General features: G+C 35.4%; 2 protein-coding genes across 7 annotated transcripts in view; both read right to left on the bottom strand.

Moving 5' to 3' along the window:
• Nucleotides 1–19,830, bottom strand: part of LOC149800124 (uncharacterized) — a 114,487-nt gene extending 94,657 nt beyond the window's left edge. For all 6 annotated transcript variants that reach the window (XR_016421328.1, XM_089959720.1, XM_089959723.1 and 3 more), the window contains exon 1: nt 19,693–19,830. The gene's annotated coding sequence lies outside the window, so the exon portion shown is untranslated. The remainder of the gene's footprint in view (nt 1–19,692) is intronic.
• Nucleotides 19,831–21,631: 1,801 nt separating this feature from the next.
• LOC149800123 (uncharacterized) lies at nt 21,632–25,712 on the bottom strand. The gene has a single exon (XM_089957195.1). The coding sequence runs from the start codon at nt 25,703–25,705 to the stop codon at nt 23,618–23,620; it is 2,088 nt and encodes a 695-aa protein (XP_089813321.1). The 5' UTR covers nt 25,706–25,712; the 3' UTR covers nt 21,632–23,617.
• Between the last annotated feature and the right edge of the window lie 653 nt (nt 25,713–26,365).

The raw sequence follows: 26,365 nt of genomic DNA, 5'->3' as shown, positions 1-26,365 counted from the left end.
AAGGTTAAAAATATTGCAAAAATGTCAACATAAATGCTGCCACGTCATCTCCATATACATCTGCCTACCATCATGCCAATCAAATGTGATTTTTTTTTAATACCTCAAATAGTTTTACTCCATTGTGCAAAGACTCCCAAGTTGGTCTGAGGTTACTCATGTACTGAATATGTTGAGAAACAGCTGTTTCAACTGTTTGTATTTTGTATCTTCATCTATATTCAATGGCCCATAAACACAATTTGCCACATATTTATATGCCAGGACACTCTCTTCCAAAGATGGTCAAATTATGTTGAGTGATTTTTCTGAGGTGACGTTCTTTAATTGGTTGGTTTTTTTGTTTATTCTCTTTTAATTTTTAGTAAATGTGATCCAAACTGAAAATGCATCAAATATCAATTGCACAAATATGAAAACTCACCATGCGACTCATCTTTCAGATTTTGTCAAATTCTGTTGAGTAGTTTTCATGAAAGAGTGGCTTCAACATTTTCTATATTTAGTAACAGTGGCCATATCTGACAGCAGACTGGCTTCATCTTTATCAAACTGAAAGCAATATTTGCCAGAGCACTTTTTGTCCAATTTGGTTCAATTCTGTTTAGTCACTTAAAGATGTTTCTATTTTTATTAACTAATACCATATCTAATGACAGTTTGTTATCATTTGCATAAAATGGAAAGCAATTTAAGACAGCCTAGTATGCTTTCTGTCAAATTTGATTAAATTCTGTTCAGCAGTTTTAGCAAAGTTATTTTAAGTTTTTCCATTCTTAGCAATGACAACCATATCTGATGATGGATCAGCACTTCTTGTACAGACTTTTAAACCTTCATGCAAGAATGATTTAAATTTTTTAAAATTTGGTTCAATTCAGCTGGACAACTTTCTGGTGTTGTTGAAAGGTTTATCTATTTTTAATAATGGCAGCCATATTTGATGTTGGAACAGTAGCAATAGTTTTGTTAAAACTGGAAAGCCCTTTGTGCCAGAATGATTTCTGTCAAACAATTGGGAGAAAAATCAGTTGAACAGTTTTTATTTTAAAGTTATCTGAAGACTTTTTTAGTTTTAGCAATGACAGCCACATCTAATGGTGGATTTGTCTCATCTGAACAAATTCTGGAAGCCATTTACAATACAAATTCATTTTATTGATACACCTGTACTCTTTTAATGAGTACATATGACAAGTATATAAAATGTCCACAACCTTCACAGCATGAAATCATCAAAGGGCACATCCCAGGGTTTGAAAGGCTGGCTCCATTAGTAACCCTCACAGCATGAAATCATCAAAGGGCACATCCCAGGGTTTGAAAGGCTGCCTCCATTAGTAACCCTCACAGCATGAAATCATCATAGGGCACATCCCAGGGTTTGAAAGGCTGCCTCCATTAGTAACCCTCACAGCATGAAATCATCAAAGGGCACATTCCAGGGTTTGAAAGGCTGCCTCCATTAGTAACCCTCACAGCATGAAATCATCATAGGGCACATTCCAGGGTTTGAAAGGCTGCCTCCATTAGTAACCCTCACAGCATGAAATCATCAAAGGGCACATCCCAGGGTTTGAAAGGCTGCCTCCATTAGTAACCCTCACAGCATGAAATCATCAAAGGGCACATCCCAGGGTTTGAAGGGCTGCCTCCATTAGTAACCCTCACAGCATGAAATCATCATAGGGCACATCCCAGGGTTTGAAAGGCTGCCTCCATTAGTAACCCTCACAGCATGAAATCATCAAAGGGCACATCCCAGGGTTTGAAAGGCTGCCTCCATTAGTAACCCTCACAGCATGAAATCATCATAGGGCACATTCCAGGGTTTGAAAGGCTGCCTCCATTAGTAGCCTCAGAAGGGCTAATCAGGTGGTCTATTCTACATCCAAACATTGCTCAAATGGGGATTCTGAACTGAATTCATGTTTGAAAGAAACTTCTGTTTCACAAGGTGGAAGTTGATTACTCAGCAAATTTATGACTGCCAAATTGCATTTATCAATGTTATGCTGAAAAAGCTTCTTTGGATGCATACACTGACTTCATGGTGAAGCATACAGAAAAATAACAATAACTATAAAAACAAGAGTCCATCGAAGGGACTGATTATCTACTGCCTGAAAAGAATTTCTAGGAATTCAAGATAAGAACGTTTCTTCCTTGTAACATCTGAGTGTTGAATCCATCTTAGATATTCTTGAGCAACAGGATTGTGAATTAGCCACTGTGGTGTCCATACTGACTGTAAGATTGACACCATATTCATTTAGGACGAACAAGACACCACTGCAAACATTTTATTCAAAATCCAATGCCAATATGACCACCCATTCATGAGAATTAATGACAACAAGATTTTCAATCTGTTCAATGTGACATCATACTGGAATGATGTCTGTGGGACACCAGTTTCATTTATGACCATCTAGACCCTGTGAGGATGTGTAAGGATTCACAGCATAGTAATTTAGGGTGGAGTAGCAAATACAAACTTGTGCCAACAAATTGCTTCAAAACATGAAACTTTGTCTTGTCTGCAAGATTTTCAAGCAAGAAATCAATGATTTTCAAGCAAGAAATCAGTGATTTTCAAGCAAGAATTCAATGATTTTCAAGCAAGAAATCAATGATTTTCAAGCAAGAATTCAATGATTTTCAAGCAAAAAATCAATGACTTTCAAGCAAGAAATCAACTTATCCCACTCTACTACTCAAGCTGATAATGAATCCTTATTGTGTGCCACAAAATTCAAAAATGAACTGTCTAATAATATATAGTTAAACATTGTCTACTCTCATTATCTGCACAACCAAATATCTAATAACAAATATTTTGCATTTAACTATTTTATAAAAACCAGGACTCTCCTACACATTATACATCTACATTAACAAACCCTTATAACGATGAAAGGTTCTCTACAATCCCTATTATTTAAAACCAAAAGGTGGATATCTGATCTTATAGGTACAGTATCTTGAAAATCTAGTTTATGTCCATGAGAATATGCAAATATTGATTTTACCTTGATGGTGATTGAGCTTTCCAGTGTAAATACACATATATTGTTAATGAGCACTGTGACATCTACACATTGCCACTTGAGACAGTAATACCTGTTGAAACTAGGTGAAAACTTTAAGTCCCGAGCACCCTGCAAAGACTACTTTGCAATAATGACTGTCAGTGGTGTCAATATTTATCAGATTTCTTAATGTACAAGCCAACACTTGGCAACTGGAACTTTTTATTACTGGGCACTAAATCAGAACAAATGTACTGTTTCTATGCACAGTGAAACCTGCATTAAAGGTCACTTTCATTAAGGAACCACATGTCTTAAACAGACACTTTTTCATGCTCCTTAGACCATATTATCTCAAAGACGAACCCCTATCAGGCTTGATTGCTTTTGTGGTGATTACTCCTAACAAACTGTGCAGACCAAAATCTGTTGTGGCATTCTGCAATAGCAGATCTGGGTCTGTGAATATACAGTTGGACCTAAACATAAGAATAAATGGTAGCTTTGATGTAATTTATACAATATTATCAAATTATCACAATGCTTTATAGTGATACCTATCCATCACTCTAACTCCTGAACTGCTGGATGGATCGACACTGACCATGCTTTATGCACATACTGAATGTAAGGTAAACTTCTGCAAAAAGGTATAATTTTGGAACTCCCTTCCCTGGTATCTCTTTTAATGGTCAAAGAAGTCTGGCACACAGTAGCATATCAGTAATTTTTATACCAAACTCTATATCAGCAATCATAGTGGAGGATATGCAATACATGTAACAGATTTTCAATTAAGAGCCCTGGGTGATGGTCATGCCTGGATCACACTCTGGCTGGAGGGTGAGAGATAAACCAAAAAAATGGGAATTTACCAGGGCAAATACAATTTTCGAGCATGATTTTGATGGTAAGAAAATATATTGAGATTTACAGTTATTTGTTTAAGAAAAACATCACACATGAACACATGTATAATGAAACAAATAACATAAGCATTATACTCATATTTCAGCAGTATAAGGTAAATCTGTCTCAACATTCAACAATGAAAAAATTACTTATATCCGAAGGCTGACCATCTGACCATATATATTACCCCAGGAATTGGGATTTTCTGCTAAGAAACTCATTCAGACATGAAAAATAGCTTTTGTAATTGAACCTCAATGGGTATTGAAATTGTCTTGTTTGAGATGCAACTTTATCCATGAAATCAAATGGTCCAGCTCTTGGGCTTTTGTAGGGGGTACAATGTAGCCTTTACCAGGGGGATTATATAGTTCCCAGTCTCAACTAAAGTTTGGGAGTAGACCACTTAATTTCATAGGTAAAACAGGATCTCCAACAAACTGTAAAGTAATTGTCAAAAAGATAGAAAACAAAAGGTAAAATAATCCTTATTTAAATGTACAGTGCATGATATTAATTTTGTCAAGTTTGGATGTAACAGCAAAACCATCCACCCCTACATAATTAAATGGTTTTATTCCAAAGCCAGGATCCTCCACAGGACATTTAGGTTATCTTACACAATGACCATTTATATCTTACTTATTGAAACTGAGGTCAGCATTTAGGAAAACCAATCAAGGATTAAATAATGACTTAGAAACTTAAATAAAAGAAAACGCTCTGCATATATACTGGAGTTAACTTACTGAGGGGGATGGGTAGGGGGAGTAGGTCCTGCTACTCAAATATAACAAATGTCCAACTGTAGCTCAAAAAAAAAAGAACCTCTGATATATCAAATGGCAAATCAGCAAATAAGTCTTTCCAAATTGCACTGTATCATACAGATCACAATGGCTGGAAAAATCTCATACATGAAACAAAAACTAACTAAAAACAACATTAAAAACAGTGTGAAACTTCCTTGTAAGCATTGACATATGATGCATCCCAACAATTAGTGCTGTACAACCTTGAACTATTTGTGTATTTTTTATTGTATTGCTTTTGCAAATATCTACAGCCAAACATCATGTAGATTTTGTTAAAACTAATAACATTTTGTTGTTTTATTCTTGCCTCATTTGTGGAATCAGCTGATATAGCATTTTGCTCTCGAGATTAGAATTGGTAAAGTCTGAAAGTACTTGTCTTGTTTCACACCAGTTAATTTATTCTTCGTGACTTATTCTTTCACATATGTCACAGACTTGAAAATTGTGAAAAAAATGTAATATGAGGATTCTGTTTACTTCAAAAACTACAAACATGAAACATAATTATATAACTTTCTTCACACAAGATCTAATTAAAAGGGCACTGACCTTTTCTCTGCTCCTCAATACACTGATAAGTGTCAATAAAGCCTGCAACAGGCTTCAATTTCATAGCGACAGTAAGTAATCCAATGGCTGCAAAAGTTAACTATCTCTTGAAATATTTCAAATGCACAAAAACAAAGTTATATAATAAAAAACACTTTCCTTGTTCCAAAGTGGAATTTTTGTACCCCATGACTTAAAGTTTTGTTGTGCAAACCATGGTTGCCTAAGTGAAGTTCTCCAAGACTTGAGATATTTGTCACTACATGCAGGGCTACTCCTTTGGTAAAACAATATGAACTCCTTATCAGCCCATACATTTACAGGTATTGTCTCACTGTGTGCTAAAAACTATTGAAAGTCAATATTGACAGTCAGTGATTTGAGAAGATCAAGTGATCCCTTTTAATCTGAAAACAAGTGTACCACAAAATTACACAGGTAAAATGTGTGTATCATATCAGTTAGCACAAGGGAGAGGCCTGAACAATTAACTAGTCCAACTAGAAAATGTGGATCACCTTTCCATGTGCTTTCTTGTCCTACTGTTTGTGAAATATCATGCAATATAAAACTGTGTCAATTAGAAACTACTTCAGGAATTACAAACTGTATCAAAATTGATCCCAGTGGCATCACATGTTTATACTCTCACACTAACAATTTTGTACATGTATAGACTGTGCAGTTGTTTACCTGGAATAACAGTATTGATCAAAATTATAATGGCATCCGTGCAGTGAAGAAATGTCTCTTGTCCTTGTTCCATAAAATCCTGATTAAAAAAGCATGTAAGAAATATTGACTTTATTTTTATACAGGAAATAATTTTTCTAGGTTTTGCAAACAATTATACTGTTGCTGATACTTATGAGATGTAAGTATTTCTTACAAGTCCAACTGCAAACAGGGTCTACATGTATGTTGTTTGTTCTACTAATTACTCCTAACAAACTATGAAAATCCAATGCATTATGCAATGGCAGATCTGTGTTTGAGCAGTTTGCAGTTAGATTGGACTTATATATGAGCATATATGGTAATTACATTTTTCACTGAAACATCAGCAGAAAAGTGAAATTACACTGATCAAGTTCTTTACTGTGTTTCAAGTAACATCCACAGATCCCTTACATAAGCACACACCCTATATATTCTATTTAAAATCCATATGTACCCTTATTATGTATTCCATATAATGTCCATAGCACACAACCCCCGGAAACCCCAGAAAGAATCACTGACACACTGGAAGCTACTCGCAAGCTTTCTCACATACCCACACTGGCCAAGCCCCAGACTCAAACCCATGCATTTACGAAATGTAAATACCACAAGTCACACATGTGTCAAATGTATATGTGCATCAAATTACAATGATATAGCTTTAATGTTTTGAATTATTCCCTCCTAACAAGTATTGATAATGGCTGAATGGATGTAAATACCAAAACATCAAAAGCAAGAAGCCCAGGTAAGCCTGATACTCACCTGACTGACATCTGCCTAAAAGCCAAATGCAACAGTAGTTAATCAAGAAATTTCAGTCAACAGCATGCTTTCTGTTGAAATTTCTTCAATGCTTTCAATTCCACATATTACGAAAACAACTGGTTAAGATTTCACAATAAACTGTATTTTGGATATTTCCACTGATGCTTGATTGCATATCTGAATCATTTGCACCATGATGTACCAATTTTGGGGGAATTTATGGTTCAAGTTAGCAACAAATTTAAAGTCACAATGAAATATGAACCAAGGTGATATTTAAACTGCCCCCCCCCCCCATCTCTTCCAATGCCATATGCAATGGTAAGACAAAAATCATAACATCCAGGTTATGATTCAAACTGCATGTAAAACTGAATGAATCTGAAAGTTCTGCTCTAATGCAAATGACTATCAGAAGCCACAATTATGGAAAACTAGTCTCAGTTTGTGTTTCTTTACAAAACAATATCCATCTCTAATAATGAATGCCAAAAACTTAATGCAATCCAATGAAATATAGAAACTACCGAACACGAGAGCCTTATACTTGACAAAAAGACAATATCAATCAGTTTGTTATTTTTCAAAGCATATAGAGAATAATCTCAGTATCTATTTTCTTATAAATTATCAAAGAAGCATATATTAAAGTAAAAGCAATTACCATATCTGATTCAGTATTAACCTTTTTATGAATAAAAAAAGTTTTCAATTCATATTTGATTCTTTATATCAGAAGTACCATTCATCATTCCACTGGCCAAATGAATACTGGTATTACTAACTGCATTTCATAAATTTAACTCATTGCCAAACAAACACTCATCATATTAGTCCTGTTTTTTTCAAAGCCCATGTTAAATCATGTCCATCCAATGTGATAATTTCACAACTGGAGATAATCCATTTAAGTGACTTAAGGGTGGATGTTTTCATGGCCAATCAATATCTTATCTTTTCTTGAAAATTTAACTGTGTGGTATTTAATAAAATTTTACCTTTTAAATCACATGCACATTAAACACAGAAAGCTAACTTTAAGCTTTTGTCCTCATAGTAAGGACTTCATTGATCTATTCTCTACTCACTGTTAGCATCATCCATGGGAACAGTGAGCAATGTTAACAGATTGTCCCAAATATGCTGTGAGCTGTAACGGTTCAAGTTCCTGTTCAATGTTGGTTTGTGCACACAGATGTAGGTAGATTCTCTAAAGCCCCCCTCCACCGCTCAAATGAAGCTAATGTTCTCAATCTAAGATTTTAGCCCATACCCAAGATACAGTATGTCCAGGGTAAACACTGTCGATGTGCCATGATGACTCAGACAAGTTGGAACTTGGTCTTACATGTTCATCAAATCTTGCTTTCATTTCCATTTCCCCAACTGTGATGGCACTTAAAGTCAGTAGAGAATAGATCAGTCTGCTGATGAAGTCCTTAGTATGCAGATGAAAGCTTCAGGTTAGCTTTCCATGTTTAGTTTGCACATGATTTAAACGTTAAAACATTAGCAAATAAGATCTCATCTGATGACCCCATTGTCCTCATTTATGAATTAGTGATTTGAGTGCCTTCTGTTAAAATCAGTTAATGGATGAAGCTTGGGATTCCATTCACGTCTCTTGCACAAAGTTATAATGCCATATCTTTAAAAAAAATGAAATAAAAGATTCTCCTTATGATGTGCTTTGAAAATTTTAAAAAGTGCTACCACCTTGTGTTCGCATTAAGTGGAGTTGTGATATTAAATTTCTTTGTTGTGCATGCAAAAGGATGTCTGTATCATCTCTGAACACTGATGCTAACTGTTAACAATATAAAACTTACTGTTTGCCTGGAAATGTGTGGACATAACTGATGATATTATCTTCTATATTAATATACATCATCACTCATTGTTTTACTGGGGGAGTGTAAATGACAGTAACAAAACTGAGAAAATTATGAATAAGAATTTCAAACAAAACCATGAATTGTACAAAACATTATGAAAAAGTAAAAGCCCATTTAAAGATGGGAGGCCAGGCCATGACTGGTATCATACTAGCAATAAATGCACTATTTTATGATACCCACTTGGGAAGAAACTATTGTATATCCCAAAAGAAATAAAAATAAAAATAATAACAAATGTTTAAATACATATAGTAAAAGCACTTAATGTATATGGTCTGCACTAACAGAATAAACTGGAATGCATGTATTTCAATATTTACAATCAAAACCCGCTTTCAAGATAATCGTCATATAATTTGTTTTAAAAATTTTTAGATGTGTTTCTGATCTAATGGTTTTGGCAACTTCAATCCATAGAATAGCACCAAAGTAAGCAAATTTAATTGGTGTTTTGCAATGATTATCTGTAATTGATCTCACTGATCTCAATTTAGGTCCTTGGTTGTGTTTTTCTGACTTAAAATGAAACATACCACATACCATGCAATGAAATGTCTAGAGACAAACTTCATTCTTTACCATATGTACTCAATTATAAATTGAGTCCAACTGCTAACAACAAAGACCATGATCTGTCTCAGCATATTGTGCCCACAGATCAGGGTCTGTGCTGTTTGTTCTACTGATAACTCTTAACAAACTGCATTGGGTCTGTACAGCCTGCCACTGCACTTGTCTTATAATTAAGTACATGTACTTTGAAAATTAACACTCACTTGAGGTAGGCTAACCTATATACAAATTCACCAGTTTCAATTCCAAGAATAAACTTTTTGCACTGTAAATGGTAAAGTTAGGAAAATTCTTGATTCCCTTTATTGAAGTCTGTGGATCATTTCAATATTACTATCAGCTGTATTGCCCCCAAATTGTGCCGCAGTCCAAAAATAGGTAGAATGAATGCATTGCAAAATAATTTCCAATAGCTGAGTGGTAGGTAACACATATCCGTTGTAAAACATAAATTCTAGAGCTTAATACAGAACAAACCTCATTCACTAGCTTAGACCAGTCAAGATTCTTATCACTGTGAACTCCAGAAAGTTTTTCTGTGTCAGCATTTTCAATTAGATTAATTTCAATACACAGCGCCAGATTTGGATTTCTGTTCACTGATAATCTCCACCTAATTCCAAGCAACATTACCTTGCTTTTTAGGGAATTAATAAACATTTTATTCAGTGAAAACCATCATTCAATTTCTGATAAATTACCGTTTCATGACAAAATTTTTCGATATAGCGGTATTCAGACCACAAGTACCACTTAAAACTTGCAGAGCAGAGCCAAATAAGGAAAGTCTTGACAAATGGAACAGTACAGTACATTTAGAGATTTTCTTCAAGACCACAAGATTGTTAGAAAAACCTGAACAAATTTATAATGCAAATGTCGCTGGATTCAATCTTAATGAAAGAAAGAGCCATAGGATCTTCTACACCTAGCTATTCAACAAACATCTCACATGAGTCATGAGGTCATAGCAAGAAATGGTGTAGTAATGTCCTGTGGAAATGCTGCAGGCCTTACAATGCTGCCATTCTATGTGCATCCCAAAGCCACCATCTGGGCATGAGATGTCAACCTACTGTCTGGTGGAATTCCAAAAGGTAATAATGTGAATACTGAAATAAGATGAATGTTGTTGTTGTTGTTGTTGTAGGGTTTAACGCCATTTTTCAGCACAAGATAGGCTATACATGGCGGCCAGTATAACGGGTGGAGGAAGAACCCTGGAAAACCCACGAGAAGCTACTGGCAAGCTTTCCCACATACCCATGCTAGCCGAGCCTTGGACTCGAACCCACGCAGACAGAGGTGAGATGGCTAAGATGAATGAGTTCATCTGCAATTTCTGAATGCATAAATTATTTTGATAATGCAGGTAATGCAAGACCATTTGTTTTACTTACAGACAGTATGAGCAGTCATGTGGAAATTAGTGTTTTTCAGAATGCAATGCAAAAGGGTATAAGATCCATATAGGATTAAAACATATGCCACACATATGATGCAACAATTGGACAAATAAGTTTTGGGGCCACTATGATGAAATGACACCAGATTGTGAGTTGTCATCACGACAGAATCCAGGACTTAAAGCATCAGTTATTTCTCATGTACATTTAAAATGTGCATTATCATTTACAGTGACATGAAGTAACCATGAAAACACATAAAGGGCAGATGAGTACTGAGACACTCACTGCAGCTTTGAGGGTGTTGGAAGAAGTACAAACAGCAACTGGAAAATGTATTTGGGCATCTTAATTGCACTGAATAAAAAAACAATTTAACACATTAACACCAAGCGACGACTTTACGGGGCAGGAAGTAGTAGCCTACTGCCGAGCTCTGTAGCGTCATGGTCATGCATGATACACTAAAGTGGGTGGTATTATAGAAAGGTAGACAGATGTAGCTCTACAATGATACCAAATAATCTGGAATATCTAGTTGCACTACAAAATACAGATAGAAAAACCTCATTATCTGGACCCGACTTTTTTTTACACAAAATTCGCCTGTGGTCGGAATCCGATTTTGTGCCTGGATTTTAGACTTTTTGGTCTCAGATCTAAGCCAAACCGGTATGAACTGCAAACAGACAGATGAGCCTTTGCAAAAAGGAGGACAAGATGGGCATTTGGAATAAAGAGTGGTCTCTATACAAAAATAATGGCTCCATTTATCAAAAAAAAAAAAAAAAAAAGTCAAACTTTTACCCTTCTGCTCATGCGCGAGTCAATAGCCAACAAAAATCTATGTTTCTAACACCACCAGGCAGTATGTTATTGAAAGATGACCGGGGATTTGGTGTTTTCGAGTCTATTCAGAAATAGCTTTCAAAATGCGTTTCCTACTCGATTTTCAGGCAAAAATGACAAAAAGCTCCAGGGGTTAATGTGTTAAATCAAAACTTATATTACTGACTGATGCTGTTTTGCTGAAAGAGAGGAAAAGAAACAGGCATATTATGCTAACACCTATGATACAAGAAACTCTAAGTCATCCTCATGATCAAAAGAAACAGTGAAGAGGAGTACTGGATGAACTCCCTGAAGCTTCACATTTCATAAAAGAGAAGACTGGATGAACTCCTTTAAGCTTCACATTTCATAAAAGAGAAAAAGATTACTGGATGAACTCCTTGAAGCTTCACGTTTCAAAACAGAAAAGAGGAGTACTGGATGAACTCCCTGAAGCTTCACATTTCAAAAAAGAGAAGAAGACTGAATAAAAGCACTACTGTACCTCAACTGAGCTGTCAGTGGCACATTTCAAGTACCACTGTCACCCAGTAATAATCAATATGCAGAAATGTTTTTAATTTAAGGGGACGCTAGCAGTTTCGAGTGGAAGAATGTTCCCTGACCTCGCTTAAGGCACAACAATGTATAAGCATCATTCATTACTGCAAATGTCCATCAGGAGCTGGGGGAAAAATCCAAAGCATAAATCATTGAGCTTACACAAAATGAAAGAGTCTGGCCAATCCTTTACCACAACATGGTACTTGAAAATCAGAATGTCAAGATGAAAAATGGGTAGTGCCATGTCAGTGAAATAAGGCCTGTGTCTATTGCTGGAAAATATTGGGACAGAATTTACCAGATGCCTTGGTGGGTTCACCAGGATTGTATTCCACTTGGTAACAGTATTAAAACTGGGAATGGTAATGAAGTGTAATTTGTTTGTCTTAACACAAGCTAGGTTGAGTGTGTGTGTGATTTGGATTTTTGATGTAGCTTTAACAATTTTTCAGTCATATCGCTATGATGTCTGCAGTGTGGCAGTTTATAGTGATGTCTAGCACTGGAACATCATGCTGCAGACATGTAGCATGATGTCCAATCCAGTAACATTATCCTGACACCAGGCCAACCAGTCCTAACACTAACCTCTTAATGCTGAGTGCCAAGGGAGGCAACTGTTAGTACCATTTTTATAAGTTGTTGGTATGACTCAGGCAGGGTTCAAACCAGCGACCTCCTGCATCCAAGGCAAATGCTCTAACCACTAGGCCACCGGACCCATCCAAGTTAGACTGAAGATGAGGAAGGTTAGGCTTATCGACTCCAGAAGTAATCATGCATATTTGAACACAATTCTTTTTCTTCTCAAATTAATTATGCTGGAGTTCTCCATATGCATGCAGTAGTTGGGTAGCAAATTCAAAGGTTTGCCAGTCCTGGTTCAACCATCAGTGATTTGGAAAACGTGTTGATCATTTTATCAGTGCTGATATTTACAACAACAGAATTCAGTGGATGAAAGACCACCAGCTGTGCATTTTGTCGGTATAAGAGTACATCAAAAGAACATAACACAGCATCTTGGCAGCAAGTTCAAAGACTTTGGCTAGCTGCTGAGTGGTGGGAAAATGTGCCAATATTTAAAATGACTGAATTCTGAGGCAGAAAGAACCAGAGATGTACATGTTGTCTTTATAAAAGTACATCAACTTTAGCTTTCATTATTGTGTTTGTTTCAGAGGGTAGCCAATAAGTAGTGCATATCACCTTGAAATCAAGGTAGGTCTAGACTCAGACAAAATGACATTTGCAAATTTACATAAGTATTGTGGTGGGGCTCCTATTTTTACAAAAATCCTAGTGAGTCTTCTGGTCTCTTTACAACTTTAATATAATTTGCTTTTTTTTTAATTTGCAGTCTGTCAATTTCAAATTGACTCTAAAAGTGTTTAAAAATAAATGTATTATATAAAAAAAAAAAACATTTATTGTATTTTCTCATCATTGTCTTTGGTTATTTAATGCATCTCTCTCTATTAATACAGTGGTTCAATTATCCTCATTTGTGTGTCAGAAAATCAAACAATTTTTAATTTTTGTACTCTCAAGCTTGCACCCCATATGAAGTCACACTGTAGTGTCTAAATGCATTTGTTTTAAACAATTACCATATTAACTCACTTATAAGATGAGTCCAAATGCAAACTGTTAGGAATAATCAGTAGAACAAAGAACATAGGCCTTTATATTATGTAGGTGGGACTCAACTTAGAAGTGATTATATGAAGTATTACCTGGGTTATGGTAGGATTAAAATTACTTGCTTTTCATTTTTGAAAGTCTTTACAATATCTCTTCTGAATTAATTGCTACTTTAGAATTAAAGTGTACTCTTTCATTCCTCCCATCTGTATTCAGTGTCACTGAGCATGCTGAGGTGAAAGTACACTTCAACATGCAAAGTGAGCATGTGTGTGATTTGCATATTTAACATAGCTATAACAATTTTTCAGTAATATTGCTACAGTGTCTGCAATGTGGCAGTTTATAGTGATGCCTAGCACTGGGGCATCATGCCGCAGACATATAGCATCATGTTCCGCCCAGTCACATTATCCTGACACCAAGCCAACCAGTACTAGCACTAACCTCTAAATGCTGAGCATCAAGCGAGGCTGCTACTAGTACCATGTTTAGAAGTCTTTGGTATGACTTGGTTGAGATTTGAGCCCATGACCTCCTGCATCTGCAGTGGATGCTCTAACCACTTAGGCCACCAGAACAGTCTACTTGGCAAAGAGTATGGAGCTTATTTGTAATCAAACTTCCAAGACATGGAAGTTGAGTTGCAATCACACTTCCAAGACCTGAAAGTTTAGCTGTAACCTAACAAATGATGAAGTTATGGTCTGGTTTTTAGGCTCAATCTAACAAGTATTCTCACTTAAGCAATGTAAAGCTGTCTCATCACCAAAGGAAATTTCAGCAGCCAAAGGTTACATGTGCTCATTTTCCATTAATAAATATATAAATGTATTTATATTTAGAATGGGAACACATTTGAAATTAGTTTTTAACATATTAAGGTGGATGCTTGACAAAGTCAAAAGTGTATACCAGGTTTACATATCAGTGAAATACACTGTATCTATATAAATTAAATTATAAATTTATATCAATTAGAGCTGAATTGATTTGCTTTCTTTTCCCATCGAAGCAAGCAAGTTCAGAAACAACAATCATACCTGACAACAGTATGATTTTAGGTTATCATACATTCAGAAATACACCACCAGTAACAACACCAGCAATACATGTAACTGTTGACATGGAATACGTAACTAAATATATGATAATAATTTATATATAGATTGGATTCCTGAAATGAGTATATTTCATTCTAATCTCCATGATGTGGTTGCAGATGAAACAGGTTATCATTCATTTAAAGTTAGACCACCAATGATAATAACATACTTACCCATTGGCAGAGAATACACTAATATAAACAAAGGCTGTATAGTCTGCATTTCTGACTGGATACCTTTCATTCTAATCTCCATAATATGGTTACAAATAATAAAAGGGAAATGACTTTAAAAACAGCTGGTTGACCAATCGAACATGTACCATGAGGACTTGCTGCTGCAAGGACAAAAGTGTAATCCAAGTGGATATAAAGAATAATCTGAGCAGAAAAAGAGTAATCCACATGTAATAATAGTAATAATGAGGACTTTTTGTATAGCGCCTAATCTTTAGAACATTAGACAACACCTAGACATAAAGAACCATATATAATGATATTAGTACAAAAAACAAACACCACGAAATTAGAAAACATAAAAACATGAGGAAAATATTTAAGGTAAGAAGCATTATTAGGTCTTTAAGTTTGTTCTTGCAGTTGAAATAAGTGATTTTCATATAACATGATAAAAATTCAATGAGCATATGTTACTTTATGTACAAAATGAGCTATTTATCCCTCTGGACTTATAACATCAATTACTACTACAAGTTTTTGTATGTAACACCTCGAGCTTTAAAAAGCAACAGACTATCATACTGCATTTCAAAACACTTTGTACCAGCTGACTATGAATGTTTTGCACACTAAGTGCTGGGTTACAGAGTCTGGATCTGAATTCAGTTTTATTTTGTTAACAATACTGAACAATCTCTCACAGCCAGCATTAGAATGGTAAAGAACCAATATTCCATTCATAACCTGACAAAGAAGAGTAAATTTATATCTTCCAGTTATTGGGTCTTTTAGCAGCGAAATATGATGGAGAGAAAAAAATCAACTCTGTCTGCACGAAGAACATTGTCAGGTAGAATGCCAACTTGATACTTCAGGAGTTCTCCCTCCAATTTATCAGCAGTCTTTCCTGCAGCATGGTGCTTCATATGACAGAGACAACCTCATATGTACACAGATGGAGACATTTTTCAAAATATAGAATGCAACTCCTTTATGAATTCCAGTCATCACTGATGCAGTATCAGCTGAAAACCCCAATACAGTTCTGCCAACTTATATCTATTCAAAGCATTATCACGCAAACAAATAAAAAAATGTTTTATCCAGTGGAATCTACTGTTAATTCTGGTAATGAAAGAAGAGCACTCTGACTTTGCCATTTTCTTTGTCAAAGTCTCTTACAGTTTTAAGTGAAGTAAATTCTGCCAAACACATAACATTAAATGATTTTGTTCTTGCACATGCATATTTTCTGCAATTTTGGAATCAGCAAACACCCGTTTGAACAAAGGACCAATGTAGTCATCTACCACAGATAACACCTCTGCATTTATAAAATTTATGTCCACAATTCAGTTCTGCTGTAAAAACAAAGTTACCTTAGTAATGAAGTTAGAAAAACAAGCTAATTCAAGGTTTCTTTGTTTTACCACCATGACCAATATTATAATCCTTTCCACACAGCCTGCAAGGGGCATGAAGCTGCCCTAGAATGGAATGCTGTATTGTGTAATTCAAGTATTCATCTCTGAATCAGTTTTTCATCTTTTCCTAATCCATCTGTGAAATTATTTGAAAAATATTTTTGCTCGAACACATGCATCGACTAGAATAAATCTGAGAACTTTTAGCACCAAATACCTACATTCTGGTTCTGTTCCAGATATGAATTATAACAAAGAATCTGCAAGCAAAGATTAAAAGTCAGAAAAGCAATCTGTTCTCTCCTAAGCCATACAGTTGCTATAAATAGAAACCTAGGTCAAAAGTTGAAAGTAGAAACCAGCATGTTTCTTGGAAATAGGGCAGCTGTTATAAATAGAACATAATACTGTTAGGAAAGTGCATGCAAGTCTACGGACAAAGGTCTTATGTCGTACTTACAAAGAAACCATCTTTTCTAGAATATGGTGTGTTGGGTTAATGGGTTGTTAATAAAAATGAGAAAACAAATTATTAATTTTTTGGAGGGGGATATACCGAAAAAGCATAATCTGAATACATTTACGCATAAGGTGTAATTTAGTATTAAAAAAAGCGTAATGGTTGGCGTGTATGCAGTGCTAATTCATATAAATACTGTGTGAACCACAAGGAGTGCCTGTTGCAAGTTCTCCACCATGGTCAGCCCCAACAAAGGTTGAAGATGAAATGGTTATTTCATGCAAATAACTGTCTCTTGTACCTTTATGATCATAATAATGCATTGAAAATACTCTGTTCTGCATTGTCAAAGATGTCAGTACATAAGGCTATTAAATTACATACATATGATTCAACCAATGGTGTTATAAAAATAGTTTTAAATGACATCTATCCACACTGACCACACATTACAGAAACCAGCCAGAATCATTCTGGGGACCAGAAATGTTACAGTAGTGTAAAGGACAATGCAGTGATATATAGCTAAGCAATCGATTAAGAAGACCAAAATGTGTTGTTGTTGTTGTTGTAGGGTTTAATGCCATTTGTGAGCACAAGATAGGCTAAACATGGCAGCCAGTATAAATAGTGGAGGAAGAACCCAGGAAAACCCCAGAAAAAACCACCGACACATGAAAAGCTGCTGGCAAGTTTTATCACATACCCACATTCACTGAGCCTGAGATTCTAACCCACACATACAGAGGTGAGATGGCAGTGATCCGTAACAGTGAGTGCTTTAGACCACTCTGGGCCCCGCCAAAATATTTGTACCGAACAAACTGTTAATTGATTACCTATTTGTTATAAGCATAAGATTTTAATGCCAAAAGCAGGATTTTCTGAGGTAATGTAAGCAATAAATAGATCAAAGGTGGTCCATGATGGTTTTTGAGTATTTGATTACAAATCAGCTGACCTTTGACAAAAGTGAGATAAAAAGACAGCATCAACCAAAAAATGATTTCGGCAGAAACAGTTTAAGTATTTTGATTATTCTGTCTTATTTAAAAGTCATTACATTGTTTGAGATGTTTTAAGAGCAATATTTAAGGGCAGCTCTCAATTTTTTTCCCTTCAATTCATGTAAAAATGTCAAAAATATGTGCTTTATCCCAGTGCTAAAAAACACAGGTTAAGAAGTATGAGGCTCAGGAATGCATCTGAAGTTCAGCTCAGGAGCCTCCTCTTCTGGGTGAACTTGGCTTGGAAGATTAGCATTGGAAAACTGTTAACAGTCTCAAAAACTAAGTAAATGGAAAACTGAAGTTTTAACTTCTTTGCAGTCTGAGCATTGTTCTGTCACTTCCACATTTTAATATTGATAGAGAAAGAACATTCTCCATTCTTTGTAAAATACAAAGTGATTCATTGAGAAATCTATTTCAGAAAACTAAAAATGCTTGTGGATTTTATGCAAAATATTTGCAGTGAACTGTGAGAAACAGTGTACACAACTATTTTGTTTCTTCGTTTAAAAGACAATTACTGACTGTTATTAATTCATTATTACTGTAACAATGTTACTAACATATGCCATAAGAATCTGATTAATACACATAACTCACTGCTTTGTAATAGTGGAAAGATAATATATATATATTATGGCAAAATATAATTGTATTCTTTTTTAATCCCCCTAAAACAAACAAAATTTATGTTGACAAAAAATCTACTGATTTACAAGACAATCTACTAATAAATATATTTTAAATCTACTGGTTTAATGTCTTGTTCTGTCACATGTATGAACTGAACAGATAACTCCATTAAACCTAACATTTAGTTCTAAATAACAAGAAGTGTTTATTATCAATGTTGCATTTATTGTCTTATAATTTCATAAAAGATCAGTTAATTAATCTGATTTCTTTCTTATTTGCTTTGATGCTTGGATGCATTTATATCACTTTGAAAGTTTTCAGCTTTCCATTGTAAGAAAGGGATGGCTATCAGCTTTATATTGATATTTCAAGTAGTTTACTTCTGTCATTCACACAGCTATAAATCAGTTAGAAAAATAAAATATCAGTAGCTTCTAATTAAAAATCTACAAAGGACTGTGCAAGAACCATGTGTGCTATTGCTGATCACATTTGACATGATCACCAGCATTATGTATAATCACTATAGGTCGTGGTTCGATAAAAAACAAAACAACCACACACACACACAGGTATTTAAACAATAATCAGTAAGAAACACTACTTCTTGAAAGACACTTATGCTTTTGGGGGAAAAAAAGTATTTCTCCATGTAACAACAAATAAACATTCTTGTGCCACGGTTGATTACAGCCCAGGAATCATGACATGGTCGTCCGAGAGTTATGCGTTGGTACGTCACTGTCTTTTGAATGTATACGTGTAGTTTTTTCAGTCTTCTTGCGATTCTGAAGCAATAAAAGACGCGTGCGAAAACTCGAATCGATACGGTGATTTCATGTTGTCAGAGATTTCGCCGTACTTTATTGATAAAACGTCACAGACTCCTGTGTTTACAACAGATACGGTCATGCCGACGTTTTCTGATGAGTGATTAGATATGATCTCGAAACTTGCACGAAAATTGGATGACAAATTTATTAGTGAAGGTATAAGTCTTTTCGCGCCGATCTGAACCGCTAAAAGAAACACCAAGTATTCAGCATCAGTAACAAACTCCCACCTTAGGCAACAACACCGTCACTGATTATTGGCATCACCATCAGCAATCGCGAAACAGTTGCAAAAAGCGCAAACATATGCATAAAGTACGACTTACCAAGTGCATTTAGGTGAAAAGTCAAAAGATTGCGCTAAAATCTTAGCTTGTAAACTTTCTGCGTTCTGAACAGCTTGTTGCTCAATGTATGGTTATCACATATCATGCAAATGCTGGAACCGCTCGCATTTATCAACATGTTCAGACATAAACAAAACTTCAAATATGTCGCTTCCGCTCCTGCGCATTCAAGCACACTATAATAGCTGGATAAAAACACGGACCCAAGACAGATGATTTTTGTTCCCCACAGCACAATCCAATAAAGTGAGGTAAATGTAATAAATCAGTATTTATATGGATATGAGGAAAATTTTCAGATATGTTTTGAAATGCATTAAAAGAGACAGAAACTTCATAAGTCATGTAATGTCATAATTCATTCAAAATATATTAAATTATGACGATTCGACAAAAGTGTGTGTGTGTGTGTGTGTTGACAATAGAGATTATATCATGCAAATTTTTTAACATGATATAAAATTCGTTGGAATGATAATATTTCCATTTTCAAAGAAACCGTTAAATGCCACTCTGTTCAAAACTCTGATTTTAACTTGTATAAAATAATGCCAGAGATAGGGATGCTAGATGTACGTGCTCCAATGGAAATTATGACATCTCCTCGACGACTATACAGCTTCACGTTGTTGTATTTTGTTTTCTGTTGTTTGTTTTTTTTTTTCACCTGAAAACTTCGTGTATAATTCTGTGTTTCGTAGCATATGGATGTATTCTGTTGAATTCCAGACAGACAGTTATATACAGGTATACTTATTTTAAAAATAACTTCCTTCCTTTTTCCTTAATTATGTAGTACATAAACCTGAATAAATTTGCTTCATGTTGTTTCGTTGTTTTATTAATTGGGCTTTTATGGTGTTTTTTTACACTGGCATTACTTGGGTGTGTCAATAAATGATTATTGGTCAACGTGTTGGGGGTTATATAAAAAATTAAATCTGAGATGCTTTTTGGTGTGTGTCATGCAAGCTTATCGTGTACCGTCTATACCCACGTATTTGTGTTGTTTTCAATTAGACACAATTTATAAGGAAGCATTTACGGTAGACAAGAATGACATTTCACAATGAAACTGGGTATCCCGATGCCGGATAAAGGTATCGTACGACAACAGCAAAGGTAGGTTATTTAATGACAAAGCAATTTGCGTAAAGTAGCTTGCCCAAGGACACACCATGCTAGCTGACCCAGTTTGTTCCAGTGGTAGCATTCGAACCCATGTCATTTCGGTAACGAGCCCGGCACGTTAACCACTGAATCATCAAAGCTCCATTCAAATAAGGTAATTTGCGGCAACAAGTCTCATGCCAGGCAAGGTAAATGAGATCCCCCAATTACTACTTTTTTAAATTTGGTCATCAACATATTACCAAGAATTTACATGTCCCTATACCCCACTTGGCTAAGAATATATAATTTGGATACTTAAACTTAAATGAGAGAGACAGACAGACAGAGACAGACAGAGAGACAGAGAGAAAGAGAGACAGAGAGAGAGAATGAGAGAGAGAGAGAAAGAGAGAGAGAGAGAGTAATTGTAAAATTATATCAGTTAATTAGATATAAAATGACATTATAGATTACAAATACGCTATTCACTACAATGCACACCATGCCATTTAATGTGCATTTTAATCTTAACACGTTATTCTTGGTTATTGATGGTAAAACGAATCCCACGTTTCTCAGTTCAACATAAACCTTTCTTTTCAGATTTGGTTGCAGTGTATTTTTTCCAAATTATAGTAGTCTGTATGAAAATGTGTCAACCCATCTAATCTACGCATATCCCTTTTCCGTGTCACATATATGAATATATCATTTGTCAAGACGAAAATAGGTTTTTCGTATGGTCCATATGTACGTGTGTCTCCCAATACATTGGTTCTTGCATTTGGCAAAGATATGTGTATATTTTATTCCTGGTCCAGTGGGAACACATCATTTCATAATCTGATTATAACATCACATTCCCAAAACAAATGCAATATGGCTTCAGGGACATTTCCACAAAAAGTAAATTTATCAGTATCAATTTTATTTTATAGAGTTCACTAACTGGTTTGACATCCATTTATAAACGTAATTAATAACCGTCTTTACAACCTTTATGATTATGAAATACATTTTCTATATGGAAAGTGATAAATGGTCTGGTCGGAGTGGTTATTTCAAACTGTAATTTTTGTTATATAAGAACTTTAAACATTGAATTATGACTTGAAATTAAAGAAAATTACCATATTTAGATTGAAAACTATATACACGTATATAACAAAATCAGTAATTGTTCCCTGATCTCTAAACAGATCATCAATATGTGTTATGTTCAAACCTTTTCTTATATAAAATTGGATTTCATCCATATATTTGTTTTCACAAGACCTTTTCCTGTCCGGGTCATACTTGTCTCTATCAACAGCCTTCAAACCAAAAAAACGTCTCCCCAAAAATTTCTTTCTATTTGTTGTCTTTTTGACAATGTCATCACATTTTCATCTCCTAAAAGGAACACGTATTTAATCTGGCATATTTCATATTCAAAGAAAGTGACATATTTTCTCAATAAAACCATGTTATTTTAAAGCTAATATAAATTGATTAATATCCATCATCGCCAAGCCACCATTAGAAATAGTTTGATACAAAACCATCTTTTAATTGATTGCGATATAAAAATTAAAAATTACTAATTAAATCCCCTGATAAACTGCTGCGGAGGATTTGGTAACGAGATGAATAAATTACTAAGCTTTAGAATCATTACAGTTTTCAAAAACTTGTACTATTTGATGTTATGGGTCCATTTGCCCATAAATTTAACATATTTTAAGAATCATTTCTGTTTTATGTTCACAATTAATCTTTACTATGAGATCCAAATCCACTGAAAGTTGTACGACTATTGATGTGAATTCGATCACCCTCTGTAATTTTAACCCGTGATTAAATGTTTCTGCAATAATGTCCTTTTTCGTATCCAAACAACTCTTGTGTTGGTAATGCTAAGTTTCAGTCCTAAAATCCTTGCAAAGAAATGTAATACTTCAACAGAGGATTTTGTAGATTCACAGGAACTATCGAGAATTTAAGAAGTATCAGCTGAAAAATGTGACAGTAATTATTATTATTCTTTAATATGATACACAATATGTCTGCACGTAATAGGAACAGATATGGAGGTAATGCATCACCATGTCTACAACCTCTGGAAACGTTGAAAAGCTATGAATTAAAGCCATTCTGTACAACTGCTGACGAGATATCGCAAAAACATTTTGCACCAGTGCAAATAAAGTTAAAATGATATGAATACATTTCCATGAAAAAGAATCAAATGCTCCTTTACAATAATTCATAATAGTGTACCCAGAGTTTTTAACTCTTCTGTAACGTGCTTATCATACACGATCCTTGTAGAATGTATTGGTATAGCCATTTATTAACGAATCGACGTCTTTCTTTCGACAGTAACTTCCTTTGACAATTAAAAAAAAAGAATTTCAATATACTCTGACATGTTCTCGTAAGCTGCATTTTCATGTTATCATTATTTATGTAATCAAAATTCAATCCTTTCTTATTTTTGTTCGAACAGCATGCTGTTACGTTCTTACTGGTTGGTTATAATTACACTTTCAACATTTTGTTTGCTATACCATGCCGAGTAAATGAGAACTATGTACTTTTCACAATATCAAACAACGAGGAAGCCGACCGGGGTGGATTTGAAACCCGCGACCCTTGGATTATGCGTTCGATGTTCTCCTACTGATTTACCACGTTTATCACGAAATCCGTTCAATGAGTTTTACTTCTTTAAATGTTAGACAACAAAAGGGCTGTCTGCACGATGGATGTAAATAATTCTGTTTCCAACTATTCAACAGTAAGCTCAAACTTATGTTAAGAAGAATATTGTTTTTAGAGTCGGCTTCCCTTTCATTTCAAATATATCGACTTCAAATGATTCTTGTCCATTCGAATTGGTCAGTAGGAACCTCTGGCCGCTTGGATCGAAGCAGATTGCTCGAGGATACTTTGGTATACCGGTTGTGAACTCTTGTAGATGGTTCCCCTCAGGTGACACCTGCAAAATGTTGTGTGAACGAGAGCCAACGACATACAAGTTGTCTTCTTTGTCCAAAGCTACTCCGGTAGCGCCATCTAGTGACTGGTTTTCATAGCGAAACTCCAGTTTTCCCTGAATGTCATAGCAGTATACAGCTGGAGGATCAAAACATGAAACGTAGACACGTGATTTTTGGGAATTTAGAGTCAAAAAGCTGTCATAATAAATTGTCGAACAAATTTCACTCAATAATGTCTCTTTTCCAATGACACTCATAGTTCCCCAACAAAGTATGTCTCCCTTCAAACCGCAGACGGCAAGTTGTTCACGTGACAACGCGGCAAGGCCAGTGCACTGTAGTTTGGTGTCGATGTTTCGTATTGGTCTGATGCCCTTGTTGACAGTTAGAAATTGGATCTTGTGTTCTTGGGGCAGAGCCACAGCAATTTTGGCACCCTCGACCAAACAAACGTCATACGGTTTTGAAGACAACACATAATCTGCTACGTGCTCGTGTGACGAATCGTACAAACGACAACGGTATGTGTTGCTGTCCAAAAGCATTATCTTGCCGTCGTTCAAAAGTGACAGCTCTTCGTATGCTGGTATGCGAGTATCAGGGTATTTTGTCATTATCTTGCTGACAACCTCTGGTTTGCATTTCTTTAACGGAAGTGGGCCATACATTGGATTGTCCTTCTTCTCGTTTGAGTCTCCTTCGTTTCGTGGCACTCTCATCATCTGCTGAAGTTTTGTTGGCAAGACAATTTGAAGACTTTGCCTATATTCACGGACTTCAAGTTTGCCCATCTGAATTTCAGGCATGTCCGCGATAACCATGAGTTGTTCATTAATCTGTAGTCTGGCTTCCACGCTTACGTTCTCGGTAAAGTTCTCGTGGACGGTTTTCTCGTAATTGTCGAGTTGTTCAATAAATTTGTTTAATGTGATAAGGACCTGAGCACTTTTGTTACATTTAGAAACAGCTTCTAGGTGGCGATGGGAATTTCTAATTGCGGCAATCAGGGAATGGCACTTTCGTTTTTCTTCATTCTTGAGACGCGTCTGCTCACGCAGTACATCATTCTTCTCGATTATAATCCTTTCCTCAAGTTGATCTAACACAGAGTTGAATTTCTTTCTCAATTCATGGATCTGCTTGGGCATCTCATCCAACTCCTTCTCTAGTTTCTTCAACACTTCATCATTGATTGCTGTATATTTGCATAGATGTTCCTCCAGTTGCTGCATTCTCTCCGCTGCGGACTGTGGTTCGTTTTGCACCAGAAGTTCGTGTATGTGGTCCGATATTTTCAAGAGATCTGTGCAGCCTTTGTGTTTGTCGAATGAACATATATGGCAGCACATTGCGTTGTGACCTTTACAATAGTATTCGATATCTCTGTCTAGGTGATCAGAACAAGTGACTCCACCGGAAAATGAAACCGCAAGTTCAGGGTTGGTTGCAACCTGCGAAATATCCAAAATGTTGTGATTTCTTGTAGCCTTGTTCTTCCGATGTACTTTCTCACATGATGTACAAAGAGCTTCCTTGCATACTGTACAAAACGATTTTGCTTTGTATGAGGTACCGGTGTATAAACACGAGTCACAGAATCGGTCCCCTTTATTTTTTCCCTTAGGGATCATTGCCAGGAGAAAGGGATTCAGAAGGAATTGTTCAGCCCATTTTTCAATAGGAGTTCCTGGTGTGAGAGGCGAGGCAGCCCTATGGCATAAAGGGCAGTTAAAAGTTGTTCCCTTTTCCTTGGGCGATGTGTTGACAATATGGTTTTTCAGGCAGTTCTGACAAAAAGAGTGAAGACATGGCAAGGTTCTTGGACTTACATATTGGTTCAAGCAGAGTGGACACAAAAACTGATCTAACGGAAGTGTAGACTCCTGGCTGATCTCCATTTTTCACACGTTTGCGACTTAGTTATAATGTTTGTTGAGAATTACAAATATTTTACACCCACAAAGTCAACACTTGCAACTCTTGCAACACTGCAATGCTTAATGTCCTCACTGTTACGAAAACGTGTAGTAACGCAAATAAATAAACGACATCTTTTCGATAAGGTTATATTCAAAGAACCTCGTGTGTGTCCAGTCATCGAAACGTTTTATTCCATTAGGCTATATTCAAAGAATCACAAATATTTCCAGTCATCGAGACGCTTTATTCCACTACTACTTGTTTCGAAGCATTACAAACCACAATACCTCCCTTTCACTCTTTTCCAGTGTGCTTTTCAAAGTCAGCGATTCGTTCAATAGCACGTAGCAATATATATCTTCATGTAAACAATTAACTAAACACATTATTTAGACTGGAACTGTCCTTACTGTGTCGTTTTCTTCTTTCATACCATTCTAAGTATTATCTGTCGGTAGGTTCAAGCATACAGATATAACGAACTGATTTATATTGATAGTTTTTATCCATCATCTTATATATATATATATATATATATATATATATATATATATATATATATATATATATATATATATATATACATATATATATGTATGTGTGTGTGTTCATGTATATATATATATATATATATATAT

The sequence above is a fragment of the Sinohyriopsis cumingii genome, chromosome 5 (assembly GCF_028554795.1).
Source record: "Sinohyriopsis cumingii isolate HCF-2022 chromosome 5, ASM2855479v2, whole genome shotgun sequence".
In the NCBI taxonomy this organism is placed as follows: domain Eukaryota; kingdom Metazoa; phylum Mollusca; class Bivalvia; order Unionida; family Unionidae; genus Sinohyriopsis; species Sinohyriopsis cumingii.
Note: the sequence above shows the minus strand (reverse complement) of the source record. Positions and strands in the feature narration are given on the sequence as shown.